General features: G+C 35.0%; 1 protein-coding gene across 1 annotated transcript; it reads left to right on the forward strand.

The window, feature by feature from the left end:
- Positions 1–149: 149 nt before the first annotated feature.
- On the forward strand, positions 150–18714 carry Hip14 (palmitoyltransferase Hip14). The gene is made up of 12 exons (XM_069821871.1): positions 150–449; positions 2692–2820; positions 3995–4194; positions 5390–5599; positions 5681–5843; positions 5955–6086; positions 8992–9192; positions 9290–9451; positions 12032–12188; positions 12379–12510; positions 13657–13763; positions 17804–18714. The coding sequence occupies exons 1-12, from the start codon at positions 396–398 to the stop codon at positions 18062–18064; spliced, it is 1908 nt and encodes a 635-aa protein (XP_069677972.1). The 5' UTR covers positions 150–395; the 3' UTR covers positions 18065–18714.
- The last annotated feature ends 7221 nt before the right edge of the window (positions 18715–25935 follow it).

A 25935-nucleotide genomic window follows, 5' to 3' on the forward strand; every position in this document is an offset into this window, starting at 1 on the left:
TTTAATACGAAGAAATTGTTAATTTTACATAACTTACTAATTTATATAATTTTAACTACTACCTTCTTATTTAAAAGTTACAACTTATGACAAATTTTGTAAAAGATATTCAATTATCATTAAGGTGAATATGACCTAGGGGTGAAATGTTTCGAGTTGCAGAAAATGTGCGATATTTGCACTGTACTAACGATATATCGATAGAAATGTATGTTGTGTACTGTCACTTTCGTCTGTGATGGACCGATGCTTGGTTTAATTTGCATCTTTAATTGTTACTTGAAATTGTAAATATTGTAGTTTTAACAGAACTAACAAACTCTCTTGAAGACATGGATACTTAATGTATCTGAAGAGTACATTACTCATTTTGAATTATCAGCTAACTATTAGCAATGATTGCCGGGGAAGTGGATGCTACTTGCAACCCTGTGCATTTTGTGACACAAGTAAGCTTGAAGCATGTTATGGTAACTATTTGAAGTTCAGATGTTCTGTTACTGATTCACTGCATACCAGTCGTTAAAAAGTGATTGTACCATTTAATGCAAGGGGATATAATTTGCAAAACAACCTGTTTACAAACTTGCTGCACCAACCTTAAAATTAACTTGATTCATATGACATTTAAGTGCTCCACCAGCCCAAGTAAAATTAAGACTATATTGCTGCCTCATTATTAAGGGCGATACTGGACTGTAGATATAACCATTATTCATAATATAAAATCAATATAAATCATTACATTTCATTTCTTCATTAAGTAAAATTAAGATTGGACCTAGTTACTACTGGTATTTTCATCCTGTTATATTCAGCAAGAATCTTTTCACAACATAGGCCTACCTCATTTCATGTTATTACCTTCTGACAGAATGGAGCTTACCGCGAAATTATTTGGTCTCAAGAGCTTGAAGTGCATCTTATTTTTATGTCTGTTCTCCATTTGTGTAGTCCCAAAACAATGATAAGGAAACAAAATAACTTAAATGGGGTATGTATCTTGTGATTACTTATACTATTTTTCGTATTTGGGACACGCTTTCGTACAGGGCAGTGGCATTTCCTCTAAGGTTTGAGCCCAGTTTAGGTATATGTATATTAATCGAAAATTAGGGGCTAGAAAATATTGAGAATAGGACGCATGTTTATATGATATTTTTTTCGATTAAAATACAAACACACACACCTAAACTGAGCTCTAACCTTAAAGGAAATGCCACTGCCCCTGTACGGAAGCGCACTCGGCAGCATACATTTCAGACATGTCTCCATGGCCAGTGTAGACTTCATTATTGATATTATGTAATCTCCCGCGTAATGTTAAGTATTTTTTTAATAATAATATTAGGATACATTTTCGTAATCTGCAATTTTCAGTCATACTGTATTTCTCTTTATTAAAGAAACTAAATGATTGTGTATTTAATTGAGTATTATTTTTGTAATAACGAGATCTGTTTAAAATTAAATTAAAAAGACCAGTGTTGTGTCTAATATCACTGCTAACGAAGTAGGTTTTGCAAATTGTTCCTCTCTCTAGTTTGCTCAAATTTGAAATGAAAATATGAAATATTTGAGGGACATTATGTCATCAATATGAGAAAGCCTTTAACGTGATAAAGAGAAGCATTATATGGAGAGTTTTAAGACAGTATGGTATTCCAACAGGGTTAGTCAACATCATCAGAGATGTACACTGATTACGAATGCCGAGTAATGCATGAGGGTCACCTTACTGAAACCATGATTGTTAATTTCGGAACCAGAAGAGATGTATACTCTCACCAACTATTTTTTAATTGGTGTTAGATAAAGTGATGAGGACGAAAGAGAGGAATCCAGTGGAGTCTACAAGACTGATTAAAGAATATTGATTTTGATGATGATATTTGATGATTTGAGATTCAGAGACATGGAGACAAAACTGGAGAAATTACATAGAGAAGCAGAATTGACTGGACTGAAAATTAATGCAGCAAAAACAGAAGAAATGAGGCTTAAGTTAGACGTAGAGGTAAATTTGAAAGAAATGGAAATATAGTTGAACAGGTTGATGTCTTGACAGCATCATTATCACCACTGGAGGAACAGAAGGATGTTAAGAGTCGGATAACAAAAGCAAATGGAGCTTTTGACCAACTGTATTCAGTCTGGAGAAATAAAAATTTCTCTCTTAAAACAGAATAGAGATTATTTAATAACAGTGTATTGCCTGTGCTCTTATGTGGTTGCGAGACTTGGAAAGTGACAGAGAGGATCACAAACCAATTGCAAACGTTTATAAACCTGTGTTTTGCAATAGATAATGAATATCAATTGGCCAGAAATCATATCAGATTGAAAATTATGAACTATAACCCAGTAACAACCTATTGACAAACAGATCCAAGCTGAAGGAACTGTAAAGAGAGAGACTGTAGACTGGAACCCACAAGGTAGCCAAAGAACAGGGTGACCAAAAAACTTGGCGAAGGACTGTCATAAAGGAAGAAGAATCCATGGACAAATCTGAGGAGAAAGAAAACATTTGGCCAAAAGCCGGACCCAATGGAAAGTGTTCTCTTCTGCCCTTTGCTCCAGTGGAAGATGTAGGAATGAATTGAATGAATGAACATCATCAATAAAAATAAGCCCCCGACAAATGCAGTGAACTTATATTAATATTGCTCTTTTCTCTCCTATTTTCAGGATGGCTGCAAACCGGGCTCGAGTTACCATGGAGATAAGGGATCTGATGCAAATACAATATTCCAAGAGCCAGTTACAACTGTTTCAGAACATGACTGCAGTGGTTTCGACATTGTAAAAGCTACACAGGTAATTCTATGGGATTACCGACATAGTTCAGATGGTATTGAGTTCTGTTCACAATTCAGGGCTATGCTCGGACATGAGTTTGAATCCTGCTTGGGCTGATTATCTGGTTTAGTTTTTTCCCACGTTTTCTCCAGTTGTAAAGTAACTCGTTTACTCCAATTTTAAGGTAACTGTTAGGTAATAATATGATAAATCCTCAAAATCTTGTTAAATACCTTCTCATTATCACCAATTCCACCAATGCTAGGTAACCTTGTAATCGATAAAGTGTTGATAAATATCTGATTAAAATAAAATTAAAATTAATTTTGAGGCACATAAAGAGGAATACTGTTGAAACACAATAATTCAGTTCCCTAGTCTTAGCTTCATCTCCAAATTTTGAGAATTGAATTCTTCTCATTGATTAATGCAACACTTTGAATATTTACGAAATAGTATAGAATTATGAAAATACTAATAATGAATTGAACAATATTTAACTCAGTAACTATAAATGACAGCAGAAAATTTAGAATTTCATTTGCTTCTGAAGGAGTGTCCTTTGTGCTATTAACACATTGAATGCAACTATTCTCTTGCTGCTCTTGCTAAAAAGTAGAGGTAAACAAAAGCACGTGATAGCTATAATGTGTTTTTTATACAGAAGGAATTGTCCCACCAAGAATTTTAAATTGGTCAGATTAGCAGGCCAATGACATTTAGGCGTCGCAGGTAGTAGGAGGGACACAAGTAACCCCTAAATGTCATTGGCCTGCTAATCCATCCGTATTAAAACTCTTGGTGAGACTATTCTTTCTGTATAAAAACTGTAATGCAGCGTTTTTCAACATGTGTCACCTAAAGTTGTAATTAAAAATTCTGCAGCACACTCATATAATCTAAACCAGTGGTTCATAACTAGAGGAAATTTGGTTAACTACGTTCATATAAAGTCACGTCTTTCCTTTAAACAAAACTGAAGAAATTACTCGAATTTTAAATACTCGTACAGCTTTTCTTGATGATGATTGTCATTAGTGAATGAAATGCACAGGTGTGTGTACATTTTATAAAACTTGTTTTATTTGGTAACTCATAATAACAATGATTTTCCTCTCTATTCAAGCCGTTGTGTAGTATGGTTTTTAAATCAATGAATTTTATATGTGTAATAACACGACTTCTTTTTCAGTATGGATCCCTTGCACGTTGTCGAGAGTTGATAGAGGCAGGCTACAATGTGAACCAACCAGACAGTGAGACTGTAACCCTGCTTCATTGGGCAGCCATCAACAACCGTCGTGAAATCATACGATACTACATCAGTAAGGGTGCAGTTGTTGATGCTGTTGGTGGTGAGCTGCTGGCTACACCTCTCCATTGGGCAACTAGGTATACCCCCAAGTCACCTTAATCATATTTGGAAGTCATATTTTCACATTTGCTTACCTTCAGTTGTGTAAACACAGGCCGAATTTTATTTTTCAGCCATTACTTTCACTCTGTTTTAATTACTCAATCATATTTCGTATGTTTAAGCTATAAAATGAACATTTCTAATTATATAATGCTTTAAAATTATGGTTTATTTATACATTGCGTCATATATATGTATGACAATGGCACAATGTCCATATATGTGCAGAGGTGCACTCGTTATGAGTGACTAACTGGCCGGGATCCGACAGAGTAAGCACCGTCTTAAATCACAAAGTGATTATTTTCCGCATATCATATATTATTATGATGTACCGAAGTACATATGATATTTCCGTGCAGAAATTCTGCGTCATCATATGATATGATAGAGGGAACCCAAGAGGTGGAACTTAAACTGAGAGGATTCGATCCGACATCAGGATGGGAATCCGGTGTGGCTTAGTGGATAGAGCGTCAGCACGTAGAGCTGAAAACCGGTTCAAATCCCGGTGCTGGAGAGAATTTTTCTCTGTTCCACTCATCTTTCATCATATGATGACACAGAATTTCTGCATGGAAATATCGTATGTACTTCGGTACATCATAATAATATACTAAGAAAATGTCTTTACATGCTCACTCACATTTGTTTTTCCATGTATATTTAGAATCTTGTTCTTTGCTGCTCTCAAAGTAGGCATAGGCAGGACAAACATGTTTGCTCAGGATCCAAGATAGTCCTGCCGAAAGCTGGATGGGTGGCAACCCTACTCCAAACAGTGAATTTTTATGATCACTTTCTCCCAAATCTTTTCCTGTTCACCAATGAGTAATTATATCATTATGTTAACAGTGTGAAATCTCTGCATTGTTAGATAATAACCGTGAAATTAAAGTATTTCTTATAAAAACATAAGTGCAGAAAATTTTTCTCGATTTTACAAAGTCGTAGACAAATGTCTGGTTATTACTTTGAAATATGCGTGAATGATCTGTTTATTTTTAATAATTCATGATCATATTTGATCGTTACATAGATTTTTAATAGCCATTGCAGTCAAAAGAACCATAAAATATTATTCATTATTGTATTATTGGAGTAATTTCACATTTAAGTCTAATGTAGAATGTGATGATGATGGTGATAGTATTTTGTTAAATATTGTAGGCAGGGGCATTTGGGCAGCGTAACTCTTCTCATGCAACATGGAGCAGATCCATCACTGAGGGATGGGGAAGGTTGTTCGTGCATCCACCTAGCAGCACAGTTTGGACATACTGCAATTGTGGCGTACTTTGTTGCAAAGGGCGTCAATATGAATATGCAGGACCGTAATGGCATGACACCTCTCATGTGGAGTGCTTACAAAGTTACAAGGTTAGACCTCACAATTTGTCAGATGACTCAAAGCATTAGCATTACCTTAATGTGAATTGATATTGATCTTGATTATTGCAGTTTGGATCCGACACGTTTGCTCTTAACATTTGGTGCCTGTACGACGACACAGGATAAACTGCATGGCAACACAGCATTGCATTGGGCAATTCTTGCCCAGAATCACACAGCAGTCTCTACCCTTGTTATGCATGGCGCAAGCCTTGATATTGCTAATGCGCAGGTGGGTCTTAAAAATGTTGCGTTTTTTGTAGATGAACACAGTGAGTACTTAAACTTTACTTGCTGGAAAGTCTAGTACTTAAAACTGATATAAATAATTTAATTCCTATAGGGTGAGACACCATATAGTCTTCTACATTCTGAAAAGAATGCTACATGGATTGGAAAGAAGGTACATGACAAAATCCAAGAATTGTCGGGTTCAAAACGTCGAAATCCATGTTACAGGATCACTCGGGATAAGGTAACTTTCATCTGTATGTAACAACTTTTCTCCTTCAGTAGCTAATTTTTTCCAACTTGATACTCTTTGTGTAGGTATTAACTCTGCAAGTAAAAATTTGAAAGATTAAAATGAGAACAGTTGTCATTCTTTTCTTGTCTAATATATTGTGCCCCACTTTAAAAAAAATTACATAACATATGAAAATTATGTGTAAATAGTCAAGGAATATCTGTGAAAAACAATCATCAATTTAGGTGTTACATACATTATAATTGGTTTGGCACTCTTTTGAGATAACAGAAGTGAAATAATCTTGCAGATTGAAAGGGATGATAGGGTACTCTGAAATGAATAGAAAACCTATATTATGTTTTATGAGTAAATGCATGGTTAATTAGGAAATTAACTTTGAAGTTTCAGTAGTCCAGCAACATCACCACTAAAACAGATACAGATGTAAGAGGTCATTGAACTCGGTGTGTCTTGCTAGATGAGCTGTTCTCTGGCTCTGTGTTGCAACCAACTTGCACCATGCAGAGGCTTGAATTTAGAGGTTTTTAAAATTAAATTTACACGAAAACTGTTCACACTATTGAAATACACCGGAGGAATAAATTATTCCTTATTAGTTTTCCTATCGATATATACAAAATTCACGATCCTACTCGCAATAATTACCGAATAAGAGGTTGTTAAACATTTCGGATAAAACAATGAACTTTCCACCAATATATCATAGTTTTTTGTTACATGCAACATGAGCTATTTGTTCTGAGAATCTGCAAGACTATATTTTCACTTCCACCCTTTATAAGTAAGATTTTCAAAAATACCATAACTATTTATGAAAATTTAATGCTGGGATGCAAGAATGTATTTATGGGTTCTTTAGCCCTTAACAGATCTCTAAGTACTAATGTAGAATTGTAACAACGTCCACTGATGTTGATAGCTCACTAAAGAGTTTTTTAACTTATAAGTCTGATTTTGGTCCTGTAAGAAGCTGTAACTACGTAGATTGGTAGCTTCTAAAAATAAAAAGGAAAGATTCTTTGTATTTCATTGTTAGGCAGGAAACAAATTGGTATTCGAGTGTAAGTGTTAAGTCGAATTACAATTTATCATCATCATACATGTATATGGGAATTGTAAAATAGCCCACTAAAAAAAAAAGATAGAAATTTGAAGCCAAAAAAAAGCTACAAAAATGAGTAACGAGGTTTCAAAGCTCATTGCTGAGCACAGGTAAGTGTTTGCTGAGGGTGAGTTTATTAAGAAGTGTATTGTTGCTGCTGTTGCTGACTTGTTCAGTTTAGTATCTTTGTCTTTTTTCCTGTTCATTGAAAATTATAGTATGTATAAATTTATTTTTATTTCGAGAAATTATCTTCTGTATGTAACATATGGCCTGCAACCAATGTATACTTTTAGTTACTAGGCTTAGAGTTTGGGTGCCACCACCGGCGTGGCTCAGTCAGTTAAGGTGCTTACCTGCCGGTCTGAAGTTGTGCTTGGGCACGGGTTCGATACCCACTTGGGTTGATTACCTGGTTGAGTTTTTACCGAGGTTTTTCCCAACCATAAGGTGAATGCCAGGTAATCTATGGCGAATCCTCGGCCTCATCTCACCAAATACCATCTCGCTATTACCAATCTCATCGTAGTTGATACAGCGTCGTTAAATAAGCAACTTAAAAAAAGTTTGGGTGCGCCTGGTGTAGACAATCAATTTTGTGTAGAAAGCATAAATGTGTATTTTTTTTATACTAATGCCGTGCATATTGATGTGTAGCCATTTGTGCCACTGCTTACTTTGAGGCTGATTATAATGAAGAATCCTGTTTTGAGGTTGGAGCACCAATTAAGTCTGATTTTGTTCATCCCATATGGTAGGATGGCCTATGAGTACGGATAAAGATGAAGGTGATAATGATGGTGAAATGTATCCAGGGTCCGGTGCTGAAAGTTACCCAACATTTGCTCTTAATGGGTTGAGGGATAACATCATAAAAAACCTCAACCAAGAAACTTGTCCCAACCAGGATTCGATCCTGGCCCACTAGTTTTACAATGAGACATGCTGACTACTACTCAAAGTGATGGACTAGCACAAATATTTGATGATGAAACTGATAACTGCATACTCCAATAAATGATAATTTTTTTAGGGTTAAACTGCAGTATTAATCAGACTTAATCTCATGTAAGTATATGAGAATATTGATTTGTTACTTCAGTTTAGGTTATCAAAGGATATAGAAATTTTACTTTCAGATAGTGCCATCTCCCTTGGAATTTGTGTAAGTGACTTTAGCTACCGGTAGCCATGTTAACTTGAAATACAGAGTTAAATGGCTAATGGAACAATAACTAGTAGTCCATTACATAAGCAGCTGTATATAATTTAATTGCAAACTAACTTTAAAGATTTATTACCCAATGGTAGAATTATTTATTAATTTGTTTTCTTGCAACCCGGCATAGGAGCTATTCTTATGTTCTAATTTAATTTTTTAACACTTTTAATGTTTTAATTAAAAAAAGTGAACAATAAAAAACAATGAGTTTCTAATCGACTGAAAAAATTATTCTATGAGGAATTGGCAGGGGTTCATCAGTAAATATTTAATTTTGAATTCCATATATTTCAATATGGCAGAGAAGTAAGTTGGTGTTTATTTTTCTTTTTGAATATGTTCATATGAGGATAGTTGCCATGTTCATATCCATGTTAAACTAGTTACAGCTTATTTAATGTTTTATTTATAATGTTAAGTATTCTTACCATATTTTGATTATTATCTATAAAATGGATCATTCTGGTAACCCTTTAAGGGCAGCTATCCTCATATTGGATTGTCTCTCTCTTTACTCTTAAGTATATTATGTCGTTTGATAGTATCTATTTCTTCTTCTTTTACAGAGATTACGTTTCTGGTGCATGGTTTCTACACCATTCCTAGCATTTTATACAGTAGGAATAATCTTGCAATCTAGTCAGAATTATCTAGTCAAACTTGGACTCCTTGTCACATGCTACATTGTTCTGTATATGGCAAGTCAGGTTCTTTTCGATGATCGACTTATGAATTTGCTGCCCATGTCTATCTACTTAGCAACAAAGGTAATGAACTTCTTAGTGGTCTTAAATATGCCGACTTCAGAATTTCTCTGTCAAGTTACAGAAATGTGTTAGATGCTCAGTGTTTTCAATGTTTCAGTTCTGGATGTATGTAACGTGGTTTGTGTGGATATCTCCACATGTGGACCTTTGGCTCTCTGTAGCATTTGTTTTCTGCTCCACTGTGTTATGGTACAACTTCCTCCGAGCTTGGCGAGGAGATCCAGGTGTGCTCTCCAGCACTCAGGAACAAAAGTATAGGGTTTGTATTTTCTTCATAGCAAAGTTTTACTACTATTAATGAAATTGATTTAAAAAAATAAGAAAAATCACATATAATTATATGTACATGCTAAGGTGGCCATCTTTCTATGAAGAAAATATGGGAAAGTAAGGAATATTGTCAGAATTTCATATACAAAACTGACAAACCATTCAGTTCAATTGTTTGAAAAACAACGACATACTATACTTTAACAGTTAAGCTTAAATTAAGAGTATTTCGAGACAGATTTTGCCTCACGTAATAGTTTTTAATAATTTGTTTACAAATTGTATGAGTAGTTGAAGTTGATTGCAATTTGCAGTTCTCATTTTGGTTAAATGTGTCATGCTCCTCTTTCAAACATCTGTCCACTTAGTGTTCATGAGAGAAAACACTATATCTCTCTCTGTCAGCGTTACGACGTGGTAAGCTCAGAACAAGACTCACAGTTTTTCGAAATTTGCAATATTAACATTTTTTATTCTAACCTGGTCAGCATTGAAACCCATTCTTGCCAAGCATTTACGTTCTGTAGAGGCTGCACATTTTAATGCATCTCTAGAACAACAAAATTCATCATGTAGGTAAATCAACTTCATTCACGGCAAAATCAAATTTTTGCAATAAAGTTTTTACATTATGTAAAAATAAGGGAGTAAAATGCTCGAAGAGAAGAAAAATACGGGAACCAGGAGACTATTGAAAATTAATGCCAAATACGGGAGGTCCTGGGAAATACGGAAGGATTGGCAACCCTAGTACATGCACATATGTAGGCATGTTTGTATCTGCAGTGTTACAAACCAGTATTTCTTTAAAATGAATCAATAAAACTAAACGATCATTTTTTAAAACTTTGTAACAGAAAGGGGCCTTTCAGACAACTTTACACTATGTCCATTTGTAGGGCACTGAATGATAACTTTAGAATTTTAAATGAAATGATGGTATAATTTTTGGATTTCTGATTTTTCTCAAAAAGTTAAGCAACTTTGACCTAAAACATTTTTCTCTGGAGTATAGTATAACTTCACGAAATAATTGGTATTTGAAGGCATACTAGGTAAAGATGCTAAAGAATTACTAATGGGTTGGTAGATGGACCGGGTGGCTTAGTTGTTAAAAATCAGAAGATGCTTTTGATATGCCTATTATTCCTCCTTTAGGGGAGGGCACTGAGCACGTGCAGTATACTGTTTTCGCTGTAAGAAAAATCCTAATGTAAACATAAGCACGTTGCTGTCATACCCGTGATTGGCTCCCAGTCGAAACACTCACACGACGCAGGAAAATATAGTTCCATATTTGGAAACCATAATCTTGTATTATTTGAAAAATATTCCTTTAGTTTCGGAACGGGACAAAAACCCAATCCTTGAAAGGAAGAAGAAGAAGAAGAAGAAGAAGAAGAAGAAATACGATGAAACATATAACTTCACTTATATGTAAAACACTATGTAAAAGAAAAGCTACTTTTATATTTTATTTACAATGAACGCGGATGAATACCAAGAATAATACCAAGGTAGTGTGTTCTTGTAACAAGTTGGCGTCACTTGAGCTCGTAGTTATTCAAGTAAGCACGTGGTACTGCAGTATGGCTTCTGCATCCTGCAAGGAATAACTTATTTGTTCAGCAGCAATTAACCTTACATCTAAGTTTAAAATAATTTAATTACAGTAATTATAAAGTAAAAGTTTCCTAAGCAAACTAATGCATAGTAGTGAGGTTAGGTCTACTTGATGAGTAACGGAAAATGTTTAACATGAAACAGAATGTACAACAGTGGGAAACAGAATGTACAACAGTGGGCGGGATCATGTACTGAGAGTTTAAGGTGCCACGCTGCGGCCAATGAAGGCTCACTTCAGTCACGTGCTATTGTTTACATTAGGATTTTTCTTACAGTGAAAAGATTATAGAACTGGAACTGGGAAAATTCAGGTGGCGCAAATTTTGTTTCTGTGTCTGTACTACCACCAGGAATGGAATGATGTTTATGCATTGAGGCCCCCCCCCCCCCCCCCGCACTATAGGTCCCCCTGCACGTCACCTCTGAACTCCTCTACAGCTTACATGATTCCTTTATCTTTCCGCATAAGCCTCACTGTGGTCCCTCAACCCTGGTCCCACGAGTTACATGAGCGCAGTGTAGAGCCCACGATGCATAACGACTGATCACATATCCACGGGGTCCAAGTTGGCAGAGCAAGCCGAAACCTAGGAAGGAAATGGAGACGACGATGAAAGAGGGGAAGTGTAATGCATCTGAGGTCCAATGCCAAAAGTTACCCAGTAATTTTGCTTCAATTGGTTTGGGGGAAACCTTAAAAGAACCTCAACCAGGTAACTTGCCCCAATTGGGATTTGAACCCGGGCCTGCTCGTTTCATGGTCAAATGTGCTAACCATTACTCCAGAGCGGTGGAGATGTTTTGATTCCCGAACCCATTCTGATCTGTGTAACATCATTTTTTATATACATTTGGCTGTATATCTCAATGGAAAGTGTTCATAAGGCTTATGTAATCTGCTACACACAGTAACATATTATGTAATTGGTTATTGTCTTTACAGACTATAATAGAGTTGGCAGAGCGGGGAGGTTTTGAACCTCAGTGGTTTTGCAGTTCATGTTTAGTAAGGAGACCTGTTCGCTCTAAGCACTGTTCTGTGTGTAACCGGTGTGTTGCCAAGTTTGATCACCACTGTCCATGGGTTGGCAACTGTATTGGTTAGTATAAACACCCAATATTTCTTTTAAAATATATGAAATATATAATTTGTTTCCAGTCACATTCATTTGTAAGACGCAATTGTGACATAAAGTTGTAAATAAAGACTACACAAATTCAGGATTTCATAAATGTAATTATTATCCTCTTTCTTTTTTGGGAAAGTGATGAACATTATTTTTGTTTCAGGTGCAAAAAACCATCGCTACTTCATGGGGTATCTGATCATGCTGCTGGCAATGAGTATTTTCATGCTGTATGGCTGTGTGCTCTTTTGGCAGTCTGTTTGTGGCACTTCGTTTGGGAAAAGCTTTTGGAAAGGTGATGTTTATGTTCATAAATCTGATTAGTAAATATTTTTTATTAATAAATATTTTATGATATGTGTTTCACTGAACTGATGAAATATGAGGTTCATTGGAATTTATATTCTGTAGAATGGGAATACAGAGTGGAAGCTATCTTAATGACCATCTTATTCAAGTGGTCTCTCCTGTTATGGGTTAATTTTCCTACCAACCGAATATAATATCTGAAGATAGTATGTATTTCTTACCCTGTTCCAAGACCACCACTTGTCACTATTAATGGCCACCCATTTAGAAGTTTATTTATTACTTTATTGAGAAAACTTCGAGTCATAAAATTGTCAAGAATAGATTGATCACAAAATCCAAGTACAGATAGTTCAGTTTACGAGGAATGCTTGTATTATGGGCCAAGTGGCGGCAAAATTGTGTGCTGTGCAAGCGATCTTGGCAGTGACATGTCCTGTACAAAGTCCTGGGTTCCAACGTATCTTGATTCTGTTGAATTTGAAGTTTGTTGTGGTGTACACGTATTTTATGAGAAGATGATGTATACTATTGAAGAACGAATTTATCTAGTGGAGTGTTACATAAGAAAAACAATTATAGCAAATGCATTCATAGATTTGTGCGCAAATTTTCCAGTTCAACAATTCTTAAACAGTCTTGCATTATGAAGTTAATGAAAAAGTGGCATACAACAGGTTCAGTTTGTGACAAGCCTAGGGAGTGTAAACGACATGTTTCAACTGCAGGAAAACTACCCATGATTGCAATGTGAAGAATCGTGTGAGTCATTCATTTACGATTCAAAAGAATACTTGGAATCATAGATTGGGTTGAGTTGCGAACAAACCGTTACAATCTATTTGTAATATCTGATTGATTCACTGATAATAATTCTGTTGCCCAGCTCCAGTTTGAAACCCTTACGATATTATGAGTGATCTTCCCATTTTTCGATATTATCAATGGTCGCCAGAACTATCTATAGTATTGGAAACAATTTGACTATCGATAATGTTGATAGTTGAAGTCATAACTATCGATAGTACCACTATCGCCCATCACTAGTCTATATAATTGCATTACTAAGAATAAATTAGACTGCACTTTCCTTCTTAAAGATTTTATTAACTCCCAAGTTTCTTGGTTTCAGCATTATCTGACGTAGCAGTCTGTGATGCTTGGGTGGCCTGGGTAGCAGCTAATGCTGTACTTCATGCTGCATGGGTGGCTACATTGTTTGCATGTCAGATGTATCAGGTAACTGATTCATGTTTAATTTTTCATTCAGCACGGAATTTCTTATCACTTTGAGACACATCAGTAGTAATCACTCCATAATTTATCCTTCTCTTGGGGAATGCTGATTATTTGTTTCAATTATGTCTAGACCAAATATCACTCATTTCATACTTCCACCATTTTAACATTATTTACTGACAAGCTTTTTTATTAAACCTAACTAGTAGGTTTTTAACGTAACTTTCATTTTATTGTGTACTAATATATATTTATTATATTTTATTTAAATGTATATTATGTTCATTTTCACTTTAATTATTTGGTATAAAAATACATTTTCAGTATATATCTAAAAATATTTCCATTGAATATCCTTTATCGTGAATAGGTAATTTGTTTTTAATAAAAGTTGAGGTAAAAAAATGTATGTTCTTTCTTTATTTATTTGTTTAACAATATTTTCGTTTTTGTATTGTTCCTTTTGGTTTTTACTTAACATAAATAAAGTTAAAATGCAAAATGGTTCTGTGTGACTGTTTACAATCTTTTGCATTAACCTTCAAGCTAGGTGCATTTCCAAACCCACACCCGCTGACTACACTAAGGTTCATTTTGTACCCAGGTTTTGAGCAGGCAACCCCCTCGTCCTTAGGCCAGTCCCCTCTGTGTGTCACCAGCTGACAATCAGGAAATGCTTGGAATGATGATGAAATGGAGAAATGTTGACGGAATTATGTAGATGCCTAATATGGGGGGAAAAAGGGAGAACCCCGAGAAGAACCCAAACTGCGACCTTGTCTGCCACAAGTGTCACTATGGATTTTTCATACTGTACATCTTGATTACACAACTTCTAACACTATATCATTTCGGAATATGTATTATATGACTTTCTCGTGTTAAATTCTATCGTACCTGGTTAACATGTTTCGACCTGTTAACCAGGTACAATAGAATTTAACACGAGAAGGTCATATAATACATATTTGGAAATGGATTTTTCAAAATCCCAGACCTGATCGGGACTTGAACCCACGTCACCTGCATGACAGGCTGGAGATCTGACCACTTAGCCATCGCAGGGGTTAATACAGGGGCATACTAGAATATGTCTGTATAACACTTTAGCAAGACCTGTACTGTGTTACGGAAGTGAGGCATGGACAATTAGAAAAAAAAAAAAAAGAGAAAAGCAGAATAACAGCTAATGCAGTGAGGTTCATGCGACCAACAGCAGGATATACAAGATAGGACTGCAAACATAATAAAGATATAATGGCAGAACTTCCAGTTAAACCAGTTCTGCAGTATATACAACAATATCAGAATAACTGGATGAATCATCAGCGGCATATGTAATCCCACAAAATACCAAAAGCCATGCTGCACTGTCAGCCACACGGGAAAAGAACACTGGGGTTGTCCAAGGAAACGATGGCGTGCAACTTCCTCTTAGAGAGCATAACAGGCCACGTGGCCTAATATTTGTTCTGGAAGGAGATGAAGATGATGAAGAAGAAGAAGTATTAGCCATACTTTTCTATTATGTGGATAAGAATGCTGGATGTCAACAAGAAAAGAAACCAGACAGAATCAACAGAGCAGCAGAGTTGAGAAAGAGCCGATGCCAGATTATGAGAGAATAGATGAAAAGAAAAATTACGACATTAGAAAGGAACAAAATATATTTCACTTAAATTAAATAATAAAATATTACCAGTTAGACTAGACGGCAGTTTGGAAGGCGGTGGTCTGCTATATGTGCCGTAGCATTTCTGGTATGGGACGTAACAAACTTGCACAGTAGAACCAATCAGAATCAGTCTGTAACAAGTACTTCCAGAGTTCGTTTTTTCACGTGTGAGTGTTTCAATACACTGAATAAGTAAAACTAATATTTACTGTGTATGTGTAAGATAAATAAATGGAAGAAGAGACTGTAAAAAGACAAGTATTGCACAGGCAGGCGCGAAAAATAGTGTTTAAGGTATATAATTGTTTTAAAAACGTTGACGAGCAGAATGCTGCCGGCCATCTTGATGCTGGCTGCAATGGTGCCAACGTACAAGAAATGACTGCAGAAGCATGTGGTGTGGGATTGAGAACCGTGCAAAGAATATTGTTAGTGAAGGAAAGAGGATTTGTTTGTTGTCATGCTTACAGTAATCAACAGCTAAGGTCATTATTGTCTTTTGATAATTTAAATTCTCCCCTGCGCTAATTGTATTGCATGTGCTCGTGAAGTACGATGTGGCAATGTTGTACGCTGCCTTGCTCTCTCTATCTGTCTCTCTTGACGCAAACGCTAGCAGACTACCGCCTTCCGAATTGCCGTAGACTCTAGCTTACTATGAACATATTCAAAAGATGGAAGATCACCAGACTCTAAAACAGATACTAAAATACAAATCAAAAGGGAAGGAACTAAGACATCCATCAAAGAAATAGAAAGATCAGTTTTCTTAATTTGAGATTAGAACAGGAGGAGAGACCTATGCCGTAATGATGATATTGTAAGTCAAGCATCTAGTTTGATTATGTAAAATGGATCGTTAGCTAGAAGACATTGTAGCACACAGCAGTAACACTTGTTAACAGAGCAGTGCAGTGCTTTAGGACTGATAGCTGCAACTTTGCTATTGGTTTACAATGATTCAATGCAGACTATCCCAGTATCTATAACATAGCCGCTGATATGCATACATCATTTCAGTTGTGACTATCTTATTGGGAAATATAATAATAGTGAAAGTCGATTTCGAGTAAATCACCATTTTGTTATTTTTTTCAAGTGTCAGTTTTGTGTTATCTTTTCAAATCTCTATTTTGTGTTACGTTTCAATAATTTTATTAAAATTATTATATTTTATGAGCTTCGTTCCTGCTTGAATTAACTCACAGATAATGAATATGGACAGAATGCATTAAAAAGTCTACACAGATACCCTTCTGGTATGAGGGATTTTAAAAAGGTGTATTTTCTTAAAAATCTCGAAATCTATTTTTGGCTGCATTAAGGTACGGTCACATGTTGCTACTTTTGCTGCGCAACTTTTGTACTGCAGCTGCAAAAGTTGCGTGTCGTGTTCACACATAAGCCAAAAGTAGTGCGCTGCACGCTACTTTTCGTGCTGCGCAACCCGAGTGCAGCAAAAGTTGCAACTGGAGGTTGCGAGTCTGTTCACACACCAAGGCGCTACTTTTGCAGCCGCAATCATGCTGCAGGTTTCCATCTCCGTGTTGACTTCTCAATATACATTTTTTGGTTATGTTCGCATTATTAATAAACTCATGCGAAAGCTTACTTATCTATTATTTGCTTTTCTGTCCTAACTAGTATTCAGAAATTGGCATTATTTTTACTATAAAGCTTTTAAAAACGCCTATATACTTAAATGATAAACCAACAGCATATTCACGTAATCAATGTTGGCAACCCTCCTGTTTGAAACTACGCTACAGAAAATTAAAAAAGTGAATTATATCGTCAGCAAATATGCTCAGACTGTGTTGTGCATTTAATAACTGTTACAAATAATTTATTTTCATCACTTCTAACATTACATCCAAACAATAAAAGTATCATTGGCACATTTGGGTGACAACACTGGTCACAACCGCAGCAAAAGTTTCAACAAAACCGATATCAAAAATGCTGCGGCTGTAACCCTGAGAACCCTGTTCACACGTCGCTACTTTTAAGCTGCGTACAGCATGAAAAAGTAGCAAGCAGCAGATTCGGCAGCTGCTACTTTTCGGGTTGCACCATTGTTCACACGTCGCAGTACGAGAGTTGCGCAGTTTTTTGTACTGCATCACTGCAAAAGTGGCGATGTGTGACCGTACCTTTACAGTAACTTTGTTTTTATACTTCAGGTAATGAGAAAGTAAAAAGTATTGTAAAGTTATTCATATTTTCATCAATTATACATTCTATTCTGTAGCACTTCTATCTGTAGAGCTTTGTGTTAAGTTAATTATACAAATCATTTTATGTTTTTACACTTGAGCGATATATTGATGCATTGTACTTCAACACATGTATAACTATATTTCAGATCATGTGTTTGGGCATGACAACCAATGAACGGATGAATAGTGGTCGTTACAAGCACTTCCATGTATCTGGACGTCTGAGTGGTGAAACTCACAGCCCATTCCATCGTGGATTGTGTCAGAATCTAGTAGACTTTGCTCAGGTTCGGTGTTTTGGTTTGCTGAAACCTGATAATACAGATTGGCTGACACGTTATGACATCAAACAATCAGTTGAACAAGTTCCTCTTCTATCAGCTAAGGAAAATTATCAGTATGTGTAATAGTATTATGTTGGCTGTGACATGCAGAGCAGAAATCAGGACATAACATTCGTGTGATGTTATAGACCAACTATTCTGTAATTCTTTTAGAGATGCAATCTGAAATTCAGTTATTGTGTAATTCAATTACTTATCTCAGTGTATGACATAAATCTTAAGTAAAACTTTTATAATGGCTACAAAGACTCATGATGTTGCCATGTTTGATTCGAGATAAGAAAAGCATTTATTGCACTTTATATTTCTGACAATAATTTGTCAATTAGCATCAATGTGTAATGTTTTAAGTATTACCAACCACTGACATGTGTCCATGACAGATTTTATGAAGTTCTACAACAGTCATTTCCAACTGAATGTTCTGTGACATCATAGTGAGCTTCTCTCATTCTCTGTAGCAATCCAGGTATACAGTACGGAGCAAACCGCAATGCTTGACCCTATCAAAGCAGTGGTGTATGACCAGTTTAACTTAACGTTTATCTAATTATATATATTAGCATGTTAGGAATGAGGTAGGTACATTCTATTATACTTGACTAATTCTGACATCATTCTGACACATTTAATGCACATCAAATTCATGTGGACTTATTTTTAGGCTAAACTATAGTCCAGGGCGGCTGAACTTTTCATTAAAAACCCTTTGTGTCAGCCCAAGTTAAATGCAGTTAATTAGTAGGTAGGCATATTTTACTTACGTAGAAAGTCATCTGATATAACCTAGATAGCAGAACTACATGTCTTTAAATAATTTTGTCTTATTTTCTAGGTTGAAGATATAAATGAAAATGCAAGTAATTACACCAATCCTGAAATTTCTGCAGTGTTCGAAAATAACTATTTCTGTTGGAAGTGAAGTTGATTTATCAGCTCACAATCCCAGGAAAGAAAAATAAAGTGGAAAATTAAAATGACTTCAAAAAAAAAAAAAAAGCATTTAGAAAGTAAAGTATTCTCATTGTCATTTGTAGGAGAAAACAGTCATAATTCTCAGCTTGTGATTGTAAGTAGCGACCAATTAAAAAATTTATGTGATAACTTTTTAACTATCATAAAGATTTAGCACAATGCGAAAATTCAAGTGGATTTATGGGATCATAGGAAGAAAGGAATGCGATACCCAAAGAACTCAAAACTGTGGCTCTAATGATGTTTTTACGTCGGGGTCAGAGATTTTCATGTAAAATTTCTACCTGGGACTAGGAGAAATGGTGGTGTACAACTTCTAATCACTAAATTGTGCACCAGTATGCCTGGATTAAATCCCAAATCTCTCTACAGTGCATAAGAAGAGAAGGCATATGTCACTGTTGATAGTGATTCATCCGTCGGATGGGGACGTTAAGCCTGGCGGACTCTTTGGTGCTATTTGACAAGAGTCTGCTATGTGCCTGCATAGGGTTTCCCCTTCGCCCTTTCTTATCTTCATCATCACCACCCAGTTCCTACACTACTCTTACACGAATAGAGATGAGCTTAAACGATATTTTCAAGTATCTGTGACAACTGTGACTGTGACAATTAAATATCTGTGACTTTTATCGGTGATTTCATCACACCGATATTTTATATCGATACGTAGCATGAATTACACCGATATTTTGTCACACCAATAAAAATTAGCAGGAAATATTGAAGAGCAGTGAAATATGAATACGATTTCTCTATACACACCACTCATCAGTGATTTATATGGGAAAATCCAATAAAGAAATTATGTACATGTACCATTAACAAATAAATACTTACCTAACTGAACAGTAACATGTCAAAAGTTAACCTCATGTACCAAGAGGTTATATTGTAGATATTGAACTAGTTGATTATTTTAAATGTAGTTGGGTATGGAGAAATTGAGGTTATATGATTATCCTAATCGTTTTAAAAATTGATCCTTTTTTTATTGGATGAGAGAGAGAGAGAGAAAAAAAACTCATCCGGCCTTAATGGATAAATTAGTTTAAGTTGTGCATTAACATTATAATATTGAGTCATAGAATAAAAATTAATGAAACATAAGTATTTGGAATAACATTGGAAAATAATTACAAAACAAAACAGTTGTTCAGACAGGCTTTTACACAACATTAAGTACTGGTAACCAATGGTGTTATTATTTAAATCGTGTAATAACTACATCATTTATAATAAGATGGAGAAACTACCGTCAGATTGCTGTTATTGTATCATGCGCACGCGCAAACCTACGACATAGAGGAGAAAATATCAGTCCCAGAGTACTGAATACGGAGCAGATTTCGATAGCGATATTTTATCACAAATATTTCGCGTCATCAGTCACAGGTTTATCTGTGACAAAAAAATACCTGTGACAAAATATCGGTCATCTCTATACACGAACACTTACATATACACTCATTCTAGTACATGACATAACTCTCCACAGATACACATCATGCATGGGACACAGTCCTGCCATCTATCCGCAATTTTCGGAACCCGAATCACGGTTGAAAGTGAATAATTTAAGTGAGACAGAGAAATACTGTCTTAATTGCAGATTAATGTTATTTTTTTACTCCATACCGAATGATGAAATAGCAGGATTACGTAATACAGGTACTGTACAATGAAGTGTGCAATCTATGTTTAGCATGAGCTGGTAGGTCTACTACATGTTTGTAGTTGTTTCATAAATGAATGAGAATTTAAAAATAAGATAAAAGGCAGAGCCTATTTAAGTATGGTATTGCTTGAACACTGCATATAATATGTAAATTATAATAGTATCATCATTACGCTCTTTTGTATGTTTTATTATGTATATTAAGTCTAATTCTGTACCTAATACTACTTCATTTTTGTACTTCTTTGTATTACTGGTATGTATAGTAGGCTTAATTTATTTGTATTGAATCCTGATTGATATTTACATTTTTGTATTGTCCTCACCCTTGTTTATCCTTATGTGTGTTGGTAAACAAAATAAATGAACTGTATAGGCTGTTTTATTATTTCTTGTCTATTTACATATTTTTACAATCGGAATTTCATTTTGCTAGTGTCTCTTTTATTAGAGGCATAGTAGACACCAATTTAATGGGTATCATAAATTGGTTTTGAAGATTATATGAATTTAAAATTATTTCAAGAAAATTTTTTTGCATAATACAGGGTGAATATAAAGTCTTTGCCTGATTATGATTAAGTATATCTCAAGATTTATGCTAGATAGATGAATAAAACCTGCGGCATTAAATCATCCAATATATCGAGTTTTTTGTTGTGTGTGTTACAGGTACTGTAATTTAGGAGTGCTGCTGTCCACAATGGCGTTTATGCAGGAGAAAATACAATGTGTTTTGTGGTTCCATGAATCACAGTCCTCTATTACAATTCAGCGACAGTTCAGAAGGGAGTATGGTCGAGATCTGCCAGTTGTGAGGAGCATCAAAGGATGGTATGAAAAATTGAGAGAGATTGACAATGTTGGTGACAAGACAAGAAGTGGTAGTCCTGCAGCGAGTGACAAAACTGTTGATACCGTGCATACAGCTTTTCAACACAGTCCGCAGAAATCGACGGAAATGCAGCCGTTCGTGTAAAATCTTCACTACAGTGCTCTGAGAGATGCTGAGGCACAACGCGTCAATTTCTGCGGACTGCATTGAAAAACTGTATGCACAGTATCAACAGTTTCGTCACTCACTGCAGGACTATTACTTCTTTCTTGTCACCAACATTGTCAGTCTCTTTAAATGTGTCATACCATCATTTGATGGATCTCGACCATACTCCCTTTGGAACTGTCGCTGAACTGTAACAGGCGACCGTAATTCATGGAACCACAAAACATTGTGTTTTCTCTTGCATAGACGCCATTGTGGCAGCATCACTCCTAAATTACAGTACCTGTAACACACACAAAAAAACTCGATATATTGGATAGCTTAATGCCACAGGTTTTATTTGTCTGTCTAGCATAGATGTTGAGAGATAATTAATCATAATCAGGCTGTAGTTTCTTGACAGTGAAACAGATTTTAATTCATTTATTTGATTTCAACATGGCAGCCAGCACTGTGTTTTGACTTCGTAATGATCAAAGGAACTGACGTCACTCTCCTTTCTGTATATTACTTAATCTCTATACTGCACACACTATATTATACTTACAACTATGTAGTAGCTCTGACAATGCACGACTCGCCACAGCTCCAAGCTCGGCTCTGACTATTTCTCTGGGCCTCTTCTCTGAGAGGAAAAGCATGCTTCGACATCACAACTCAGCCAGTTGGAAATGACTGTTTTAAAACATCTAGCCATCTTGCTTCAAATAAGATGTGTTAATAGGAGGAAAGTCAGTAATATCTGACAGTATTTCATATTACATTGCTGACAAACATAATGGATAATAAATAACAGTACTGTCACCAATATTAGTGTAACAAGGGCACCTTTGCATTAATGCGGTAGTACTTACAACTTTACTTCAATTGACATTTTTGGTTTTCTAATAATTACAAGAGCATATTTTATAAGTTTACTCTTGAATTGTGTTCATGGTAAAGGTATCATCTTTGTAATCATGAAGGCGCTTGGGGCATGATAATGTTACAGTAAAAAGACTGTTATGTTGGTCATGTATGACGCATATTTCTCGTTTTATCTCACGTGATTATGGCAATGACATGAGTCTGAATATATTTATAAAGCACAAAAAGCGACTATTAATGTTTTCTTAACTCAGAACAATGAGAATTCTCATATACTATGCAGTACATAGTTTACTAACATATTGCTCATTATGAATAAAGCTTGTATTGAAAGAATCAGTTCATTAAAACGCACTGTAATTGATTCTTGCAATCATTAAATGCCTTAATATTGATTTAATAATATAAACAAAACTGTTGATATGATTTAACTGAAGTGGAATACTTTTTTTTTTTTTTTTTTATATGTCATCTTGCTTCAAACAAGATATCATATTAATGGCAGGTGAAGCTTTCATTTAAAATTCACAATATGTTACATACATTTTGTATTATCCCAATGCAGTTGTTTGTTGTAGTCTCAGTTATTGTGCCAGTTTGCTGTGCTACTTTATTTAGTAGTCTGCTGACACCCTATTCCTTATGTAACCATAGGACAAATAACATGCTCTCTCAATTCCTGCTAGAGGGAGTGGGCTGCAACATAGTTGCTTAGCACCCCAATCTTTATCCTAACTTTGCTGCCAAATGAACAAATCGTCTTTGATTCCTTTCTTAAAGTCTTGTCATCAAGCCACTAAGAGAGAAAATAATATACACTTCTCTCTTTCTCTTCCCCTGCAACATTTTCCTTGTCTATAAGCAAATCAGATACAATGTATGGTCGCAGATGCCTCAAGAGCATTCTACTCACTCAACTAAGGGCCATAACAAGGTCTCTGGTTCCAAAATCTCACCTCTCTTGTCTCGACTTTCATTTCGCAGCATAGTTTGTCTTTTCATGGCCCTAGTTGTCCATTGAAACTCTATTATCTTTTTTTTTTTTTTTCTGGGTCTGTACAAAACAATCTTATATAAAAATATAACCCAAAAGATTTATATTATTGCCAAAAAATTCCTCAAGACATTTAATGAAGTGACAGTATTTAAACTGATTGTAAAAACTTGTTACAAATTCTTGTCAGTTCGACTTTAGACACATTTCTTTCTTCATGGCTGCTTATCAGACTGTATACTCCAGCCTCAAAGGAAAAAAAAAAATCATGCTGTATTAGCACTTAGCGCTTGCTGTTTAATTAATAAGCATCACCAGCATAGTTCAGATGGTAGCGTGTTTGCCTGCTCAACCAGCTTGGCTGTGGTTTAGATTCTTGCTTGGGCTGATTATCTGGTTGGATTTTTTTTCCAAGGTTTTCCCCAATTGTAAGACGAATGTTAGATAATTCTGTGGCAAATCGACCTAATGGTGCGAAATACCATCTTGCTATCACCAGTACCATCAATACTAAATAACCATGTAAATGATACAGCATTGTTAAATAATCTATTAAAAATGAATAAGCCAGTATCTTACAATGAGCAATATGTTTTGTGGTTGTAGAAAAGTGATCTATTCTGTACAAACATATTAATAATCATATACACTCTTTCACACTTTTGAAAATACCTCATTTAAAATGCTTAAATTGTGATTATTTAAAATATGTTATAGTATATTACGAATTCCATCGATTCTTTCCTCTTACTTACGATGTATTCAATAATACACAATAAGGCATACGTTGTGTAAAACTTGTATCCAATTTTAGTATCAAGGTATGTGAATATTGCTATTTACCGTATATTTACCAGAAAATATAATTATTTTTCAGATAAGTATTTTTCAGGTAATAACAGATATGTTGAATGTATAAACATTAATTTTATTATTAGAAGAGTTATTAAGGAATACTCTTTTTGAGAGCTTTTCGTACATGTTCTTCAGTTATATAATAATCAGTTTTAATCTAAGCTGTGTTGTGTCGTCATTGTTGTAATTCCATAATAGCATAAGAAAGATATTTAAACATGGCCCGTATATAAACTGGTCATATTATGATATCTGTATTACAGGTATTGCTATACTGTGTGTCTTTGGAATGGAAATATGGAAAAACATATTATTTGTCCAAATGTCATTATGTTTTTACAATTTAATTTGAAAATATTAGAAGAAATATCACAATTTTTTCTTAGATCTTGTCTGTATGACTTTGGTTTCGCAAGTTTCCTTATTGTCTCCGAGTTTGTTGTCACAGCCATGATTGAAAGAAGTGAACAAGTGAATGTTTCGTAAGTGTTTGACCCATACCAATTTTCACTGAGATATTTTTCGTTATATTTGTAGAGTTAATTGTAAAGATAGACATCCCTTCCCTGATATTCATTTTGTATCTGTATATACAAGGAACGTGTAGTAATACAAACAAGTTGAAGTTGATGCTGCCTCGTAATCATCGTAATCGCTTGATTTTCTCTTCAAGAAATGTTGAAGACTTTGCCACAGCATTCAGATAATAGACTTCAAGAAGCATTATACAATATTTTGCTTTATGTAAATTGTGCCTGTGAAATCGTCATTATATAATTCATCCTACATGTCAACTTGAAAAACTTTTTAATATCATAAAAATTTTACAACGAAAGTAATTATATTACATGCATTACTTTGCTGAGTAATGTTTTAAATTGATATCATTCCGATACAGCTGCTGAGCTTTTGTTTCGTAAAGACTGATTACCTTGTTGCTTCCAGACATAGCAAGAGAGAGAGAGAGAGAGAGCACACCTCTTTAATGTCATTTATTTTATAAATAATTTAGTATGTCTTTCATATAAATGTCTGTTTTTTTATCTCTTCGTATTTTGCGGTAATTATATTCTTGTTGGTCATAAATGAATACATAGCAACAGTGTTGTAGTGTCGGAATGAAAATGGTGAGAACCTAAATATTGAGGTAAATCCTGCAACACAGCTGCTTTGTCCATTACTGATTATACAACATATGAAGCAAAGAACCTGTTTCTTTGATGAAAACCCATTAACTAACGAATCCATGTGTAGGCCAAGACTGTTTCATGAGAAACAATTTTTAAGTAGTTTTCAATTTTAAATGTAGCATAGACTTGTAGACTTTTCCATCATTGGAGTTACTTGTTAATTAGTACATAGTATTGATATCTATTTTGTTGGAAATTGCAAGTGCAAAGAGCTTGTAAAATGTATTCTTTTTTAAACTTGTTGTGCAATATATTATCCCATCTGTGTTTTCTTCATTGTTAAAAATTTAATGAAAGAACATATACATATTTTTCAGTATCGCATAGTACACATATTTTGTAACTTTTAACTATAATTATGTAATAGGGACA

Source organism: Periplaneta americana, chromosome 3 (assembly GCF_040183065.1).
Source record: "Periplaneta americana isolate PAMFEO1 chromosome 3, P.americana_PAMFEO1_priV1, whole genome shotgun sequence".
Lineage (NCBI taxonomy): Eukaryota > Metazoa > Arthropoda > Insecta > Blattodea > Blattidae > Periplaneta > Periplaneta americana.